Raw genomic sequence first — 20,743 nt, forward strand, 5'->3', positions numbered from 1 at the left:
CTTAAAGTCTTTCACGAGATGCTCTCTCCTCGGTCTTTTTTTCCTCCATGCAGATAACGAACGCGAGACGCGCGATTCTCCATGGGTAATGGGCACGGGGTGGCCACGTGATCGCGGACGCTTTTCAGCTACAATCACGACAAAAACTAATATGTGTACAGCTAGTACAGCTAGCGCCGCAAATAGTCACCACTAATAAGAATAACAATATAACAATAGTAAGGACACACTGAGTAACACATTAAACTGTTTAAACCAAAGAATGATGACAACACGATGACCATTATAAAACAAACTTTTATTTACAAGAAAAGAACAGCAACAGCCGTGCAAAGTTGCACACTACACCTATGCACAGTGGCTTGCACACTCCCAAACTAAAAATCACATTCAGTGCTTTTGCACTAGCATTAGTTTTGGCAGCCCTGCTACCTTGTTACATCCTTGGACTTCCAAAAACCCCCAACCAACCGCAACATTTTGATAAACAACACAGCTGTCAACAGGCAACTGCCATCAAAAATTCACTCCTCCCAACATGTCTTCACTGGTGGTGGTGGGAAAGTGGGACACAATCCACATTGCCACAGTACAACCAAGGTAAGCACTTTCAGTCCACAATAAGCTCTTCAGAGGCACTGTCCTGTTGCTTATTTGCTTAGCTCTGCTAAGTGCAGACTGGGAAATAACAACACTGCAAATATTGACCTATAAATACGAATATTTTGTTTAACACAAATTGCAAAACTAATACAAGGAAATTGAAATTAATGGATACTTAAGTTGTGTTTTTTTCAATTACTAGCTGCAATATCAGATTCATAAGTGACTAATTTTGCAGTATTTGAGGCAGTACCATGCTCTCATGAAGACTGTTCCAATATGGAGGAGCTGTGTGCAATGAAGTGGGCATTCATAAAACCTGCTAACTATGGCAATAAAAATGAAAGCATTGCATGGTGTCTGTACCATGGTTTTTCAGCTACTACAGGCAAGTGCAGGTAATAGAAATGGCATGCACTTTTCACAAGCCACCTCCATAAAATTGCAGCATTTCTCAAGCTGGTCAGATAACCCCTGATGGTGGTGCATTACCACAGCTTCAATGTGCCCAGTGTGAGCAGAGTTGTTGGTGCATACCAAACATAAAAATCGCAAAATCCATCAAATCTTCTGCTGACTAAACGCAACATGAGCCTTTCTCGGCTGTTGGTGGTCCCTCAAGAATTGGTGTGCAGTTTCCAGCAGAACAAAAATTCCACCACTGCAAGTCAACTATTGTGCAATGTTCAGATTACAACAATGCTTACAGAGAGTACGATAATAGTCGCCTAACGTTCCCAGAATAGTAAAACGACAGTTCTAGCGGGTCGCAATTATTTTGGCTCTCTATGTGCAGCAACCACTCGCTGAACATGCCTGAAAGCAGTGTCATTAGCATTCCTGCATCAGTATCCCTGCATGAAGGCATGCACAATAAATTATGCATTTTAAACAGTGGAACAATGATTTCCATAATAGCTCAAAGCATCTTTCATAATACTTTTATGCACTACTGTTAGTACACTGGCTGCAATGCACTTGCAACAAATTATGGGCACTATGAGTACGACTGAGTGCACATTCAAGCTGCAGGGTAACTAAAGAGTGAGTTTTGAGGATGTTCACTATTTTATAACCCCTATTCTGTGCTAGAAGGCTGCAGCCATTAAGTACCAACACAGGTTATATTCATAACAACCACATAATCCATCATAGACTGCAAAGCACAACTGGTGTTTTATGATGTAGACTATTGACCTACTTAGTGTCAATATAGCTATTTGCAGTGCCTCTTCTCAAGTATGTCACGGAAAGATTGTTAGGACTAACCAGCCAGCGCATGAGTGCTGATTTGAACATTTTCCACTGGGACTCATTTTTTAAGGTGCCTTTCTACCCACTACAGTCGTCCACAAAAGGAAGACCCAAATAGCTTATAATCTGGTTCCAATACATCAAAATAATGAATGTAACACCAAAATTTTTCTAGGACCAGCTTTCCCTCAAAGAGAATTAAATTTTTTTATTGTTCAGTCACAATCATGAAATCTACAGGGAACAAGTATTTTTGTGTGTTGATTCTGAACATGGCATTTCTTTTAATTTAAGAGAAGTTTTTGCTAAGAGTTTTCAAGAAACTTTGCTGCAGGAAACTTCCCAAAAATGCATTCTATTGCTGTGTCTTGACATGAAGGAATGCAATGAGGGTAAAATTATAGTTTGATTTTGGCTTTATGGGGTTTAATGTACAAAAGCAACTCAAGCTATGAGAGACGCCGTAGTGGAGGGCTCTGGATAATTTAGACCACATGGGGATCTTTACACTGCCATTGCACAGTACAGAGGTCTCTAGCATCATTTCGCCTCCATTGAAATGACACCGCTGTGGCCGGGATCGAACCCGCGTCTTTCGGGTCAGTAGCCGAGCACCATAACCACTGAGCCACTGCAGTGCCTAGTAAAATTATCATTCTGCCTATCAAGAAGTTGAATTTCTGAAGTTGTGACTTCAGAAACAGGAAGAAAAGTTTGTATTCCTTTTCCTTGCAGCAAAATCTCTTAAAACTCTCGACAAAAAGTTACATAAAAAATTAATTACTTATGTGGATAAGTACTAGTTTACATTAAATTAAAAGGAATATTTTTAATCAGCACGTAAAAACACATTCCCTGAAAATTTCATAGTTGCAACTATGATATTAAAAAAATTTTTTTGTAAGACCACCTTCCCCCCTGAAAGTGTACCGTATTTACATGAATATAACACATTTTTTTTCCCCTCAGTTTATCGGTTTCTGCACGCATATTGCATTACATTCGGAACCAAGATACAAATATAACGCGAATTTTTCTCACTGCTCCTGAAAATAGCTATAGCAAGCTTCACCACCAGACTAGTGAGATGCTAAGAGAAGCCAACTTTTTGATACCTTTGGGGGGCCTTGCAACGCGCCAGAGGGTGCGCACGAGCAAAGGAGAGGGTGGGCAACAACGTGGAAAAAAGACAGCACAGGCCGTTGAGAAAGTGAAGACATTAAAAGAGTTGGGTGGAGTAAAGAAAAGAAAAAAGGGGGAAATGGTCGGAGGACTGGGTAGTGCGAAACAAGCAGAGGTGGTACGGCAGCCATTGCCGCATGGGAGCGCTGCATTCGATGATGTGTGCATTTTTGAAGCGTTGCCTCTAAAATAATATCAACATATCCATTGCTTCTATTTTTTTGCATACCACCTCCATTTATTCCAAGCCCTCATCTGTAGTTGGCTTGAAAGGGCTGAAATAACATTATTTAATCGTAATATATATATATCTTTTCTCATTTTTGTGAGGTCTAAAACTCCTCGCTCGCGTTATATTGGTTGTTGCATTATATACGTGTAAATAAAGTACTTAATAAGCAAAACTACCAGTGATTACACACAACTGTATTAATTCAAAGTGATGGCTGAGCAGAGTCTCATCAATATATTGTTGCTTTTTTTTCACTAACGGAGGCTAGAAATGTGCACCATGAAACTAAGCATTTTTTTCAGCTTGTACAGCAAATCGAACATCACACTGCTAAAGTATATTATCAATATGACTTTCAAGAGCGTGAAGAGTAGATGGTGAATTTACCATGGTTTTCTCTAGACTACAGGCTGCTGTTGCACAACCAGCAGCCAGGTTTTATTACCATGTGGCCACTCAGCTTGTTCATATGCTCTTGACACTGCTTCCAATATTGTGCATTGTCCACAGCAGTTGTCATGCACTTTAATAGTCTGCCAAGTGAAAGTAACCTTTTAATGCACCTCAGTCCCTATTTTCTATGGGGCAGCAACAAGCTAATCACAACACAGTGGAAAATGGAGTTGTTGCAACTGCTCAGCACAGCTGTACGATGACATTCACTGGAAGTCAATGAACTAAAGATTTCAGTACGAGGAAGCATTAGGTGTGCATTAGCTGAAATACCCAATCCCACCTTGTAGTCCCAGTTTCTTTCAATTTCGAGTGTTAAAGTTGAAGGATTCAAACAAAAATACCTTTGAAAAAATCGGTGCTTTCTATAAGTATGTCAGAATGCAGTTAAACCTGACTCCAAAACCAGTGACATAATAGAGTGTCATGCTTGCAGGCTGGCGTCTATTTCTTTGTGCATGCTTAATTCATCCAGGCTGCTTGTGCTTATTTAGTTTTCAAGTTAATGATAAATTTGAGCTACTTCCCAGGTTTCTTTCCCCTTTAAATCTCTCCATGCCTATCTGAGGTCCAAAATCACAACTGATTCTATTAGTCACACTGTTCACAATTAAAAAAACAGTGAACAATGAGAAACAAAGATGACTTGAAAACACCATCTTTCAATGTTATGGAATGAACAGAACTCCCTGCGAGATATTAATATTTGATCTCTCTGCTTCTTTAATGGGCAAGTTTACTCCTAAAGCCAATAAAACACTCATGGTTGAACGGTCAAAACACAATGATCTCTGAGTAATTGATTTTGCAATGTGCTAGAATGGAGAAGTTTTGCAATGCAGCGAATTCAGCACATTTTTATTGCTTTGTGAAAATGAGTGCCTGGAGTCCAGAAATATGCTTCACTGAAAAAAATCTGCCCTGCTCAGACAACAAACAAAATAGCAACGCGTGCAACAGCTTTTGCATGTTGTCTATGCAGTGCTATATGAATATGCTATTAACATGAAACTTTATAGAGAAAGATAGAGAGAGGGCAAAGGTTACTTTAAAAATAAAAATTAGCCTTGTGCAGTTTCAAAATAAAGTTTTGACTAAGAGCAATTTTCTAAAAGGAGCATGTTCAATTTGTACAACACATATTAATGATGATTATACATGAACAAATCAGCTACACTAAAAGTTGCACACACACAGGCTTTTTTCACAATTTGACTCTCACTGTTCGAAAACCCCGTGTGCCATCAAGCAAAACTATTCTTCCAAATCTTGTGCTCATGTCTTCCACAAATGAAGCAAATGACTTGTTCATCACCGGGAGTTGTCCAGTTTAAAGTTTTGAAAATGCACTGCTGACACTGAGTAATAGGCTGGGATTGCAAATGAAGGTGAAACAGATGACAAAGTAGGCAATACTACTAGCTCAGATGCACACAAAATGACTGTGTTCATCCACAACCTGCAGAGGCTTGTTCACATAGGCTTTAGTAAGTACGTACTATCAATGCATTCCTGTGCACAAGACCTGCACTAGTACTTTTCTGTACATGCCTAATGAGGACATTTTAAAGATTGTTGCTGCAAAACTTCGTAGCTGACACGAAAACCTGCAGGGAACCAATCAATCCAGAACAGAAGAAACAACATCTTCTGCATGATGCCAACACCAACGGATTAAATACATGCAGCCCTTTTATTTTTCGAGTCAGAGCCTTCAATGTTCAAGCTTCTGGATAAAAATAATTCACTGACCACATTTACCCTCTGACTTTAAGTTGCCCAATTTAGAAGGACAGTAGCAAAGATACAAATATCACACCTACATAAATGACTAATCCAGAGCACTGAAGTGGATTGAATAACCCAAAAAAATGCATGACAGCAATTGTAAAAATGAGGATAAGGACCCCAATGCATGGTCACAAAACTAATTCTAAAATATAACAAGCAGACTGAATGCAAGTGCTGAGAAATAAAGTAAAATAAGTAAATTTGATGCATGACATGCTACTACTGAAGTGCTACATTGTGCAGACTTAAGCTTCCATCCCATAAAGGGAGACAGAAGGTGAAATATTTTAATCTCTAATCTCCTCTTGGCATCCTTGCCCCTGGTCAAGTAAGTATCCGAGCATTGCTGGAACAGTAGCAATCTCCAGTGGCCATGCACCAGCAACAATGACAATCATTGCATTCTGTTCCAGGCTGACCTGATGAACCATTACTGTGGCAATCAGCACAGGTGCGAAACGGTATTACATTTTGCAGAAACAAGGACAATGCTTTCATGGCAGTTGTGCGAAAAGTGGAAGGGCTTCTGTAAACCCAGCTTAAACATTTATCACTCTGCAGTGCAAGTTGTGAGCCAGAAGCCTATGCAACAGCACCAACGGTGACACTGAAGATGCAGGACATTGTTTTCAAGTTAATTAATGCCAAGATGATAACTGCTGGTAAGTGCCACGGTGGTGTCAGGAGGTGTACAAGGGCAGCAGGTGAGCCTCGGTGTTGAAGAGATATTTTGTTGGAGAATACCGCTCCAGCACATCCTCTTCACTGAAGAGCAGATAGAGGTACTTCAATGTCTCAGCCAGGAAAAAACTTTCCATCATGTCTCGTGGGCCAGTCTGCTTTGCGTTCAGCACACTTCCAATCGTAGTATAACCCCCACCTGGCACCTGCACAATGCAAGAGCACAGTGAAAAAGCGTTTCAGTGCCAACAAACTAAGCAAGAATTCTATTACGGCATTGTGCTACTGGCCAATAACACCAGCAGTGGCAGTTACATTATACTTTGCTTGCCATTTAGCATATAATGTTTCAATGTACTCTTAAAAAGGACGTATGGCAGCTTTAAGCATAAAACTGCCCGTTATGAGTTTTTTGTTAGTTACAAGTAAAAATGCTCAGGGATACAGAGTTAACATTGTGGTCAGAATATTGCCACAACTCCAGCAGTATGTGCACAGCACATTTAACCTGGAAAATGTATTATGATGCTTAAGCTGAGATTGTTTACAGAAGACTGAATATTTAGTACTGTACTAAGGTTCAGACAGTAGATGACCAAATTCAATCAAATCAGTACAGTAGAACTTCACTGATATGTTTTATGAAAAAGGTCGGGGGAAAGTGTATTATCCGGGAAAATGTGTGATCCAAAACCATGAAGATTTTGAGAAATGTGGTTCTAGAATAAGCAACAAGCCATTTTTAAAAAGGACGTATGACAGCTGTAAGCATAAACTGCCTCCAATGAGTTTTTTGTTAGTCACAACTAAAAATGCGCAGGGATAGCTTTATACCTCCCACAGGGTGAAAATTACGGTCAGAATACTGCCACAATTCCAACAGTATGTGCTCGGCATTTATCCTGGAAAATGCCTTATGATGTTTATGCTGAGACTGCTTATAGAAGACTGAATATTTAGCACTGTACTAAGGTTCAGACAGTAGATTCGATCAAATCCGATCAAATTCGATCAAATCAGTACAGTAGAACCTCAATGATTTTGTCATGAAGACGACGACGCTGGCAGTGACACGGGACAAAGCACTTGCGCTAGGCCAGCGGCCATTAAAATCATCTCACTTCCATCGTTCATCGTGCCTTATTCTTCAGCTGGCCGCCACGTAACATTTGGTGTGAGGTGCGAAGTATCATTCCCATCCTGGTCCTGGAGCTTCAGCGTTCTCTGCCTGCCGTGGTCATCGGCCATGTGCACCTGGTCTGCTCCGCCCGGCTGTGCCCCAGCCCGCCGGACCTGAACCGACCTCGCCGCTCACCCCAGCTCCATCCCCTGCCCTGATCACAAGACATGACGACGCTGCCATGACCTGACACCATGACCCGACTGACCTGAGACGCTGTCCACACGTGAGGACACAGCCCCCCTGCCCATGCCGTTTGGTGTGTCCAATGGCTTCAGCCATCAGCTCCTCGCGACCTGCGGCCCGGAAGCTTCGTGGACCAGGATTCATTCCCCAGTATCTTTCATTGTGGCAGCCAGCACTTCCCCCCATGCCATTTCTGTTGTACCGTCCTCTGAACCCATCACCACTGAGCGCGCTTCTTCGTCGGTGTCTTCTTCTATTCATGATCGAGACGATCGCTCGGCACCATCGGGTAGTGTCATGAAGACGATGAAGCTGGCAGTGGCGCAGGACGAAGCGCTCGTGCTAGGCCAGTGGCCATTGAAATCATCTCGCTGCCATCGTTCACCGCACCTTATTCTTCAGCTGGTCGCCACATAACAATATGTTTTATAAAAACTGTCAGGGGAAAGTGCTTCATCCGGGAAAATATGTGATCCAAAGCCACGAAGATTTTGAGAAATGTGGCTCAAGAATAAGCAAAAAGGCTTTTATCTATACATTTTCCTTCTATAAAGGACAGTCACCACTTGTTAGCACCAGATCTGAAGAGCTTTCCTGGTGCTTGTAGACTTCTATTTGCATTTGTTGAGCGTGAAAGAAACTTGACAACATACTCAGTCAATACCTTCTCAACTTGACAAGGCCTGTCAAGTACAGAAGGTGTTGATTGAATATGTTATGACACACGCGATGACACATTAGAGGCTCGGCACTCCCGCAGGTACCTCCGCGGAACAGATCAGATCAGAGCTTAATCAGAGTCTAATATCGTCGCCGGACATGCCAATGACCCAGCAGAGCAAAACCATGAGCTAACCAGGCTAAATACATGCTTTCGCAAGTCTACTCTGTTTAACTACGTTAAAACTCTACCACTTTTTAAATTTAATTTTTACAGCCCCAATCAATCTGATTTATGTCATCCTCTGGTTATGCCCTACAGAGCCATATCCACTTTGATCGTTTTCAGCTGTCTTATTTTGAATATGTGCACATGGAATAGTGAAGAACAAGCTGTGTAACCACTGCATGAAACTGGGGTTTAACAAAACCAGTTGTTGGGCGAGTTGGTGCTGACGATGATCCATAACAGCGCGACAGACGGGACAAAGAAGAGGAGACACAACACAGCGCTGTGTGTTGTGTCTCCTCTTCTTTGTCCCGTCTGTCGCGCTGTTATGGATCATGAAACTGGGATTAGGCACTGATCACGAACTCTTTACTTGGTACATCATGGGTCACTGCCATGCTTCTGAGTGCAGTGGTAATCAAGATGGTGGCCTGAAAGTGGTTGCATTCACGTTCCCCAACGATGAAGCTTGTAGTCTTCAATGAAAGCTACCTATTCCGTGCAACAATTTCACACCTAGGATATACCATGCAGTTCACATAAGATGTGCATTTTTTTAAAAATAAGCTTTTGGAGTTGCAAGAGCGCTTTTTCCGGTAGAGCATTATCAGCGGTGTGGAACATCAGAATACAGCTAAGACGTACTAACTAGTAGGCTGGTTAACTAATATTGAGTAGCTAACATTTTAACTATTGCTGTTAGTTTCCCTATTTATTTAGAGTTGCGTAGCTCATCTTAAGTAATATCTATATCAGTTTTTAGAATTTCAAAAACGCAGGTGCTGTGGCCCAACAAATTTCGGCTAATTCGACGAGTTACGTGCACTGGAGGGGTTCCTATGCATGTAAGCAGGGTTGGAAGCAGGCTCCAGCTTTTTGGAGCAGGCATGGGAGCAGCAAAAGTCTTGTTTTGGAGCAGGTTTAGAGGAGAAAAAGTCCCATTTTGGAGCAGGTTTGGAGCAATTTGTAGGCTATTTCGGAGCACTTTTGGAGCAGACTGGCGACATTAAATGCGACTGAGGGCAATTTTGTTTCCAACTAGTCTAAAAACTTCACAAGAACCAACATTGCGACACAGAAAACATGCAGGAGAGGGTCCTTGCTTTGGAAGAGCATTTGAAATCTGTCAAATAGCTAAGCAGCGTTTTGAAGGAAAAACAACTTGTTTTGTCACAAAACGCAGATGGCAGACAATCGTTCCTCATATATGAACACCTTGGCTGTCCAGCTTTGGAGAAGAATACTGCGAGGGCATCATATGACTTTAGCACTCGCTCAACACCAGGAAGCAGTGCCAGCCATCTGCTATTCACATGCTGCAAAAACTCTAGTTGGGGCAGTCCTAGATCATTCAGCAGCTCCTTAATGTCTGCATGTCTCGTGGTAAACTTGAAACAGTAGTCGACATCAGTTACAAGAGACTCCACTTCTGCGCACAACATATCCAGCCCAGCAGCAAAAGTGTTGTGAACTTTGTGAACCGATGTCAACCATGTTGGAGCTCACTTCCTTCTTTAGCCTTCGTTTAAGGGTTTTCATTATGTTAGGGCCGCCACTGTAAAAACATATCACGTTGTTGCGAACGTCACTGAGGGCATCCTCAATGCAGGAAAGCAGCTCATCAGTGGTCGCATGGCCCAAATGAAAGGTCTGGAGATGCTCCACCACATTTTCCGTGTTAGCACCATAGTAGCGAACGAGCACGTCCAACTGCTGCACCTTGACCTCAGGGATTGGGCTCTTGTGAATCGTGATGGTGTAAAACATGTCGGGCATGTCAAACTTCTGGACTACTTTTGCCTCAAAATATGGCCCCAGGCAATCGGAAATAATGTACGAAACATCCGTTTCGCTAAACAACACTGGGCGCTTGCTACGAAACATCCGTTTCGTAGCGAGCGCCCAGTGTTGTTTAGCTCACAATAACACTCGGTTAAATTTGGCTCTGTATACTTGCAATGGGTGTAAATTGCCGTTTAGGCGCAGCAGACCGAATTGGCACAGCATGGCGAAATTTGCACAGCACTTCCACCTCTGTGCAAGCTTCTATTTTGGCACAATATTTTGGCACAGCATTTTGGCACAATATAGCAAAAATTTGTTGGCCCAAAGCACCAAGGGTAACTGCATTTTTGAAATTCTAAAAACTGGTATAGATATTACTCATGATGGGCTACATGCCTCTCACTAAAAAAGGAGACTGACAGTAATTGTCAAAAAAGCTAACTACTAATATCAGTTAACCAGCCTACTAATTGCATGCCTTAGCTGTATTCTGATGAGCTACACTGCTGACAATGCTGTGCTGAAAAAAACAATTCTTTCAAAAACTGGAGAACCTCTCAGGTGAAACACTCGGATTTCAAAGTTATTAAATGAACTTTAAGTCCTTTCGTGCTGCATCGTAAAACAGACAAAGTTGCTTAGTAACTTTGGAAGCAATTCAGAATTAATCGTAGAGCGAAGGTTGATAGTTTTACTAGGCTTCCTGTAGAGCTGTGCAGGAACAATTGGGAGAGACATTCAACAAGCTGTCAAACTGGACAAAAGAATTCTTAGGCATAGTAGCAGCGCAAAAAAAAACACACAAGAGAACAATAGACACCGAGAGACACACACAGACGCACAGAGCAGCGTCTGTGCGTGTCTCTCAGTGTGTATTCTTCTCGTGTTTTTTTTTTTTTTGCGCTGCTACTATGTCTAAGACAAGTAACCAACTCGCCCAAGAGCTCGTTTTACTGGACAAAAGAAGAGGCCTTGTGAAATAATGTATTCCTGTACTGACGGTAATCAACTAATTATTTTCGCTGTGCAGGTCTGCAAAATGCATTTTAAATAAAGCGACTTCATTGCGACACTGCCTCAATTTGACAGAACCTCAAGAGAGGGTGGAAGTCGACATTGACAGGGTGTACCCAGAGTGCCACATGCGTGCGTCAATTTTTTAAATAATAGTCCTGCCTTCGCTTCTTGCCCCTGCCACTTCATGCTTCCCAGTGCTGCAACTGTTATCCCCAATTTTTTCCCTTCCCTACTTCTCACTGCTCTTTTACTGTCCTCCCTTTCTCAGCTGTCTGCATTGCCATCCTTCCACATTCATAGCCAGTTTTACTTTACTTTTTTTTTGCACGCTGCACTTTGCCTCATGGCCCCCAAGGCAGTCAAAAAGCTGGCTTCTCCTCGTAGCTCAAGAGCGTATTGGTTAAGCCACCTAAAAAAAAAAAACCGTTTTATTGTCTTAGGCATTCATTTGCCTCCAACTGTCGGCCTTGCAATTACACTGTTGCATGTCTGTGGCCCTGAGACTTCCTATATTGCGCATATCCCGCAATGCCATCAATCTGCAGGAAGTAAGTTACTATGGCCAGATGCTCTTTACTGTAACCGTTTCTCTATGAAAGATACCTTTACTATAAATGAAAAAAAAAAAGTACAGGTGTCTACGAAAGGTGAAATGCAACTGCGGTTTCACTTTACTGTACCCATGCTTTTACTGGATGCAGGTTTACTATAGCGAGGTTGTACTCTATCATAATACCCCTGTCATACTACAAGGTATTTGAAATGAAAACTTGGCACATCAAATGTCATTAGGCTTCTCCTGGCACCACATGGAGGCTTTCGGTGCTTGTAAAAAGGATAAAACAGTTTATGGTTGTAGCAGTCAAGTTATGAACAAGTTAAAATTATGTGGAACCGATAGCTCATTTTCACAAAAAGTGCAAAAAAAAAAAAACTGTTCACTGCTTCTGAGATTGTGAGTTAGTGTGGTATAACCTATGCATAATTGACACAGAACAACTTCTATTTCTATGCTGACAGCTTTTCAAATAAGATACAGTGTTTACTTGCATAATTTGTGTACCGCTGATCTATTACCTGGGTTTTATAAAATAAACTTACTACTCGCATATTTTGCACTTTTTGCTGTGCCAGATCACCATCATGCACATGGGTGCACTCAAGGCAGGCTTGGAAACATCGGTGTGGTGCATCATCGTGTGCGGCTGCGAAAGGTGTGAGCAGTGAGGGCACAAACTGCGCGTCATTTAACTGGCTGGCTTGCACTGGCGGTTGCTTTTCCGGATGAGCAGCTGTAAAAGCAAACCTTCGAATAACCTCCAGCACGTGCCGGAATACAAAACTACCGAACTATTTGCTGTTCGGTTTTCCGCTAGTCAGCCGAACGGCACGCAAGACACTGTTTCATCGCCTTTTTATCTCCACTTGACTCAGACTGCTGGCTTCGCAATTGTATCGTTGCACGTTTTGCTTTCAGCTGCGCACGTGCCATCATGCCATCCCGCAGGGAACTACATAATGTGGAGCAGGGCGGGAGGTGGTATGCATCTTATATTGGAGTCTTTTATTTTGGACAGCAAGGGGTGTGAGTTGGAGGGACATATAGGCAGCAATATACAGCATATATATATGCGCCCTATGAACTTTGTAGAGTCTTTCAGGACCTGTTTGTGAAATCCATGTAATTTGCACAGCCCTTTCTTGAAGAGTTAATTTAAACAAAAAGTGTGCAAAATATGCAAGTAAATATGGTATGTAAACTTGAACGTGAATGAGTTCTCTAATCTCCAATGACTGCAAATTAGAGTTGAACCTAATGATATTATTATTGCTATGCAGAATTCCATTACAGTAAAAGCTCGTTAATTCGAAGTCGGTTAATTCGAACTGACACCCAGGTCCTGGCATAGCCCTGTGTATTTCAATAGGGGAAAACAACAAACAATGGGGGACAGTGAGTACAACACGCTGCAAGTTTCCTAGAGATGTAATGGGGAAAAAAAAAAAAAAAATGTCGAGCGCACAAGGCTGGCAGAGCCCGCGCTTCGGTGCATGCCAAAGCAGGTTTTTGCTGCCGGAGCACTTGCCCACGCCGGTGATGCTTCGGCGCTAGCCGTTCAAGGTTTTCGTTGTGCCGTGGTCGCTAGGTCGCGATCACGTGAAGTACACAACACAGTATGGCGGTTCAGGTGCTGGCGTCATGCTTTTTGTTGCCGCGAGTTACGTGGACAGCAATGTGGAGAAGTTGAGCCCTGGAGTGACGCCGATATAATTCAGGCAGCAAGCTATCAGCAGACGCCACAGGGCTCACGGGCAGTGAGCACAGCCGACAGTGATGAGTCTGACTGCAGCGACAAGCCTATGCCATTGCCAAGTGCATGTGAAGTAGCGTCAGCGCTCGATGTTGCAGCACGCTACTTCTAGCCAATGGGAACTAAGACATTGCGCTGGAACTCTTGGGCAAGCTGCAGATGATGCCGATGGAGTCTCAGCAGAAGAAACGCAAGCAAGTGCACATCACTGATTACTTTTAAATTTGACAACCCTTCCCCGTAAATAAACATGTTTTGGAGCATAAATAGCGTCTTGTATTCCAGCACTAAAGCTCGCTGCTCACGCGAATGCATTCCAGTACTACTTGTTCCTGGTGCATAACTGGCTGATTAGTTTATTTCCTTTGCCATTAGAACAGCATGAATTTAATTCTTAGAATCGCCTGCCAAAAGCATGTTGTAGCACCTAGCTCGCAATAACAAGTCTAGATGTGACTGCTATGGGTTCTGCCCGCACGGCGGGGCGCAATGGCCGCTAATTCAAACAATTTTCTAGTCCCTTTCGAGTTTGAATTAATGAGCTTTTACTGTACCACCATAACTGTCAGCAGCATTCAATTCAAACGACATTAAATCTCCAATTGTGACAAGGGCATAAAATGAGTGCCTGGGTATGCTAGGCACCTGCCAACAATTCTCATTATTGCATAACTGCATCAATGTAACAGTGTCATTTTGCAACAAGTAAATCTAGCTGTCAGGAGTCAATGAACATGAAGGGGGCAATCTGCTTTTGCATTGCACATTTCAAGCCAGTATTGAGCATCAAAAACGAAGGACTGTCTGTCTAAAGCTGGTTATGATGATAATGGCAGACTTTTACACATACATTTAACTTAACTTTACAAGCTTTCCACTGGTCTGGAGCTTTGCTTCTCTGGGGTGAAATGCTTTGAAAAAAAATGGGTCTTTTACCTCACTTGTGCAGACCAAACATGCCAGCCATGGAGTGTTTCGGCCAAGCTTAAACTGAGCGGTTTTTTTTTATTTTTGCCAATCTGTCCACAATCCCTGCAGTTGCGAAAATCTTTTTCAGTGAGGTTTCCATAAACTTAGAGTGGTTTGTACTCGTTTATCTGCTAAACACGCAACCATCTTGATAAAGAAAAAGAAGAATGAAAGCAAAAGTAAAATTCTTACACACCTTGCAGTGTTTCTCAAACCCCTGGAAGATACGCCATGCCAAATCCCGGTAAGTTTCGTTGCGTGTAAAGTAGTACATGTACCAGAGGCTCTCCAAGGTCTCTGGTCGAAGAAGGTTGTGTGCATCATTGCCCTGCAGATGAATACAGTGCTGCTGTACGTGGATATGGTCTCTTTCTTTTCCGGCTTTCAAAATGCTCCCAGCATGCTTCCGCATGTGTGTACAACACACAGTAGGATAAAGCAAAAAATGAGCTATACACCAACAGCCGCCATGGCAGGTAAGTGGCCTTTCACGTACAAAGGTGTGATAATCACTTTCTCAGTTATGCATTCGAACTTACCCTGAAAGAAAGCGAAGACTGGCATTTTATTCACATTGGAGCATTTACATATTTTCCCCTCTGCACATATGTAATGCAAAATGAAAAGTGAAGCTGCCACTAAATTTTGTTCTTTTGCTGCTTTGCTGCAGATTATCTGCAAGCTTTGCTTTGACTGGTTAGGTTCACAAACACTCATGCTTTTCAGGCATGAAATTAACTATGGCCGTAAATATAATTATAACCAGTACACACATACACAAACCAAAATACAAGGAAGTTTGTGCTATATTTACACCAAATGAAGAAATCCACAGCATCCACTATCAACAAATGCTACACTGTGATGTATGTAAATATCTCCTCCCCTACCGACGTACTAAGAATGCCGAGTTAGTGAATGCAAGCACCGGTATAGAGTAAGGAGGGTAGCAGTACAGCCACTGCGAATAATAAATAATGCTCAGAAATGACCACAAGAATTTGACTACTGGTGCAAGCTACTCTGAAGGCACTTAATCCTGCAGCCTCCACCAAAAAAAAAAAAGAAAGAAAAAAAAGAAAAAAAAACCATAAAGGTAACTGTGAGTGCATTTCCAGCACAAATCATTAGTGAAGAAAGAAAGAAAACACTTTTCAGCCTATCACACCCAGTAAGCTTACTCATTAACTACATACAATAGAGGCTTTGATGACCAAGCATTCATATAACACTGCTAACCGACAACATTAGAATGCTGTACCAGCAGCACATGGCATAAAAGGACATGGGCACTTACAGACCAATATATCTTAGGCACATGAACACATTAAACACTAGCTCCATATTGTCAGTGACTACAGCAACACTGCAACAATACAAAGGAAACAGTGAACTGATTAAAGGCTTTGGTCGGACACCAAACCAAATACATGTGTACTGTAATATATGACATCTTTTGAAGGATTAGCTAAACCAGAAAAATTAACACTGACATGCGTCATATCAGATAATTAAAATTGGAGGGAACACTAAAGCTCCGCCTTAAGGGTATGACGTGATAGCGCAATGGGTTAATTCCCATATATGCAGAATGTTATTCTCTACTTTACATTCATAGATCCCTTGGAGTCCTCATACCCCTCCTGGCGCAGTGGTGCAGCGGTTAAGCAATGCGCCACTGTCCTGCGATGGCAGGTGCTCCCAGCGGTGGGCCTTGCACGGCCCAGGTTGCTCTTCCCGAGGGACCAATCGTTAATTTAACTGCCATCTGACACGGTGGGCAGTTTGCTCACTATCCGGTGGGCAAGCTGTGATGACGCCACAAGGTCACGTGACCTAGATGGCCCACTTGCCTACTTTAGTCGGATACAACTAAGTCTGCAGTGAAGCTCCTCCCATATTCAGGACCGCCGCACAGAATTCCTCAACGAGAAAAAAATGCTCTTAAAATTTTTCTAGTTACCTAAACAAGAACCTAATCACATGAAAAAAAATATAAGCTCTAGAATTTTTATTTATGGGTTGTTTAATAAAGCCAAACATTGAAAAGCTGATTTCATTTACGGCTTGGTTTATGGGGGTTTAACATCCCGAAGCGACTCAGGCTATGAGGGACGCCGTATAGTGAAGGGCTCAGGAAATTTCGACCACCTGTGGTTCTTTAATGTGCACTGACATCTCACAGCACACAGGCCTCAAGAATTTTGCCTCCATCGAAGTTCGACCGCTGCGGCTGGGATCGAGCCCGCGTCTTTCGGGTCACCAGCCAAGCACCATGACCACTGAGCCACCACGGTGGCACCGTTTACTTTTGTGATTGGCTGGTGAAGTAATACAGGACGCCATGGACCAGTGTTAACAACTGCTGTTTCTTTAAGTTGTATCCTACTATAGGTTGTTCTCTGGAGACCACCTGCCAGAGCCATGCCCGTGACTTTTTGCTCAAAATGCTAACGCCAACAACGCTGACACCAGATTTTCTGGTGAACAGGGCCTTTAACACAATTGCGATAAAAAAAAAAACCCTCCAGGAGAAGAGTGTGTACAATGCTGTTCACCTTGATCAGGATATCACGGACGCCTTGAGGCTTCAGGTTGAAATGGGCAATTTCGGGCGACAGGAACGTTGGATTCATAGAGTACATGCGTATGCATGTGTCCATAAGCTCCCGAGCCAGTTCCATGTGAGATTGCGGCATTCCACCGACAACGTGCCCAAGCATCAGTGTGCCAGGAAAATAGCACACCAAGTGGTCCTGCAATCACCAACACATCATTCTGAGACAACAGAAATGTTCCAATTTTGTTCACCCTACACTGACTTTGTGCACCATGAACTGTGAAGAAATAAAGTTTATGAATCCATTACAGCTCGGAAAAAATAAAGTGGTTCCAACTTGCCAGCACCCATTAGAGGTAGCCCTTACTCACAAATTAGAGGTAACCCTTACTGGGCTTCTTTGTTTTGAAATAACCATTTTTTGGCTAAGGAGTTCAATGACTGGCCTCCCCTTTCTTTTTTGTAGCGCATCTTCGGCGTGGTGGAGAAGCTTTGGTGGTGATGACCACCCAACAATCATGATCTTGGAGCAGATCCGCAGGCTCCTAAGCTTTTACACACCGCTAAAAATGGCAATGAAAGACAACTGCTCCAGTGATACTGATCAGGTTCTTGTGACTGTGGAGGACAGCCTAAGCACAAAAAAAGTTGGAGGCTTTGTCTGAAAAGAAGACCATCAGCAGAAGCTGGCCACGATTATTAGCCAGACAGATCTGCAGAAGGAGGTAGACGGTGACTCACTCCAACACAGCTACAGCCACCCTGCTGCACCTACAGCTGTTCTGCCCTATCTTGGCACCTACATCGTTAAGAAGGCTGCCAAGATGATGGGCTGCAGTGACTGCTATGCGACTTTGGTAGCTGAGTCAAGAGGTTACACCTGCAAACATTCTCACCGAACTTAAGTCCTTTGTGCCTGGTGCTTTGAAGCACTGCCCTGGAGCCCTAACCTGTATGCTGTCAGACAATGACTGTATCATAGAGCAGCCAAATCAAACAAGGTGCTTGGCGACTTATTCTGGACCATCCTAGAAAAGCTGTCAGAGAATACGCTCAGTCATGTTGGGTGCCCTTTGCACTTTAAGGAATTCAGTGCACGCATCATTAAACTTCATTTAGTCACATGCATGCATTTTTATGCTAGGTTTCTGGAGCAGTCTCCGCGGCGAGGCGCACGGTGTGACATCACGCCAGATGGCGCGACATCCACCCAGCTGCGGCGGTTGCTAGGCAACGGCTCAAGGTCTGTGAGGAAACATGACAAGTTGCTATATGTGGATATGGTTTCCCCATGGCCTCAAATCATTTGGCAGATTATGTCCCTTGTGAAAATTTTGGTCTTAGCTATATATGTGAGGCATACAGTTCTTTTTTACTTCATTTTCAATAAAACATTTGTTGGTTCTCAACAAAATTGTGCCGTTATTTTGTGGATCATAAAGGTCTCGCTAGCTGGTTCATAACTGCCCCAGATCAAAGTGATTAAGCCACAGCACAAGAGGCAGAAATCATGCCGCGACTTCTTAGGTTTGCACCGGCTCCGAATTGGTAGTGGCATGCGTAAACAAGCAAACAACCGCTGGGAATACATACGATTCTCTCACACGGGAACACGAGACCAACCCATAAAGCATGTAGGATGAAATGACTAAGAGAGAGCCTGAATGCTGGCAAAGAATGCACTCAGTCATGTCAAGTGCTTCTTGCACTTTCAGGAACTCTGTGCACGCATCATTAAATTTTATTTAGTGACACACATGCATTTTTATGCTAGGTTCCTGGAACAGTGGAGGGGATCCAGTCTTCAAGTAAAGGCAGTGAGGAAACGTGCTAAGCTGCTGGATACTGCGTTAGGTGGATACCACTTCAGCCTGATATTACAAATTCCACAAGGGAGAACGACAGAGAGTGTGAAGTGCACGCAAGCTACCCTTCTGCACAAGGCTTAGGATGCGGCGGAGGGTCTGTAATGGAGCTGAATGGAGCCCCACTGCCATCTGGCGGCGGGCGAAGGAACGGGGGCACCAGCAATAAGGGCATGGGTGGAGAGTTCGACAAGTGAAGCTAGTCTGGTAATGTTAAAGGGTGTGTTGCTTTCATCAAAGGGCACACTGGAGAGTGTAAGTTTCAATACCACATAAGAAACACGACTCAAAAACAAAAAAACACTCTGCATTTAAAACAAATCAGTGATATTTTATTGAGATGTGGTAACGTGGTGTGCTACACCTTTATGGCAGGGTTTAACTGCAAAATGGCACTTCAGTTTGTTTTATGTGATGTTTCAATGACAAATTAAAATTATAAATCCTCGTGTCTTTGATATCACAATGCTTAATTCTTGTAATGTGAGGCACAATCTTTTCGTTTACATTATAAACTCGCGACACGTTTTGGTCACTGGTCTGCAACCGGCGGAAGCAAAAAGGACAGGGAGAGGACAGAAGGGGAGAGGAGGGACACAAAGGAGCGATAGCAAGAAAGTACAGGGAAGACCTATGTACACTGTTCACAAAATAGTGAAAGTAAGCAAGTTTGTGCCACTTGCATGCAAGAGTCCAGGCACAGTTCGAAATAGTACTGTGCATGAGCCACCACTTCAAATATTGACAATACATAAAATGCTGTACTATATACAAAGCCGTGCACTTGCAGCGTCCTGTCACTAACGAATTGTGAGCGCTGCACACTACACAAGTAGCCAAGGTGGGGCACCTGGCTGCACATCATCCAAGAATAGCACACGTGGAGCATCCTTATATAACAGTCGGACAATGCATGTGCCTTGCCATTGAGTCCATGAACACTGGTCTATCCACCTGACGACATAGCCTGACGAGGCTAATTGCTGCTTCGTGTTCAGTTGCACACAGCAGCAGTTACCACCAGCATAACTATTGTGCTGTTCAGCACAACTGAACCAGGGTGTCTACCAAGTTGACGTTTCCAAATTTCCCGAGTTTTCCAGGTTTTCCCTGCGTGCATTTGTAAAATTCACTGAGTGACACAGTACTTGGTTTTATGCGAAAACAAGCTAACACAAAGCCGCCTGATGGTATCACTCTCCAGTAAGCATGTTAAAAAATAAAAACAATGATTTAATTCTATTTGAATAGTAAGGAGTAGTGTTTATTTCATTTAAAAAAAAGGGAGAGATTAGCAAAATGCATAACAAATAGAATATCTTCGAAAAAATGCTAGAACAAACTGCGAATCGAATTGAACCTTTTCAAATACGAACTAAAAGGAAGATGCATGCGGAACAAATATTTTCAAATGTGAGATATTTCTACCTACTGATAGTAACCGCAATAGTGTGGGACTTGAACTTTAGCGTCACAAGTGTGATTCTCTGTAGAAGTGAAAGAGCTATGAAGTGAAAAACTTTATAAGGTAAATGTTGCTTAAGGTTATGCGTGCGTATTCAGCGCGTCGGGCAGGTACACATTTGAATAAGTTGTACAAAGCACGAAGAAATTCCACATGTGCCAACCTGTTGCCGCGTGTCCGATTTTAAAAGCACCGTTCACAATATGAAGGCCACAGCTACCAACTTCGAGAATACGACGGTTGTCGCTGGATTCACAAAGTTCTTGTTTGATCTCACGGAGAAATTTTATATTTATATTTGGCCCATCCATTGAGATCT

General features: G+C 42.8%; 1 protein-coding gene across 1 annotated transcript in view; it reads right to left on the reverse strand.

The window, feature by feature from the left end:
- Positions 1 to 277: 277 nt before the first annotated feature.
- Positions 278 to 20,743, reverse strand: part of alpha-Man-Ib (alpha-Mannosidase class I b) — a gene marked incomplete at its 5' end in the record, with an annotated part of 31,544 nt that continues 11,078 nt past the window's right edge. Inside the window, 3 exon segments of the mRNA XM_077648687.1 lie at positions 278 to 6,402; positions 14,731 to 14,862; positions 17,093 to 17,290. Coding sequence (XP_077504813.1) covers positions 6,196 to 6,402; positions 14,731 to 14,862; positions 17,093 to 17,290 — 537 coding nt within the window.

The sequence above is a fragment of the Amblyomma americanum genome, chromosome 1 (genome assembly GCF_052857255.1).
Source record: "Amblyomma americanum isolate KBUSLIRL-KWMA chromosome 1, ASM5285725v1, whole genome shotgun sequence".
NCBI lineage: Eukaryota > Metazoa > Arthropoda > Arachnida > Ixodida > Ixodidae > Amblyomma > Amblyomma americanum.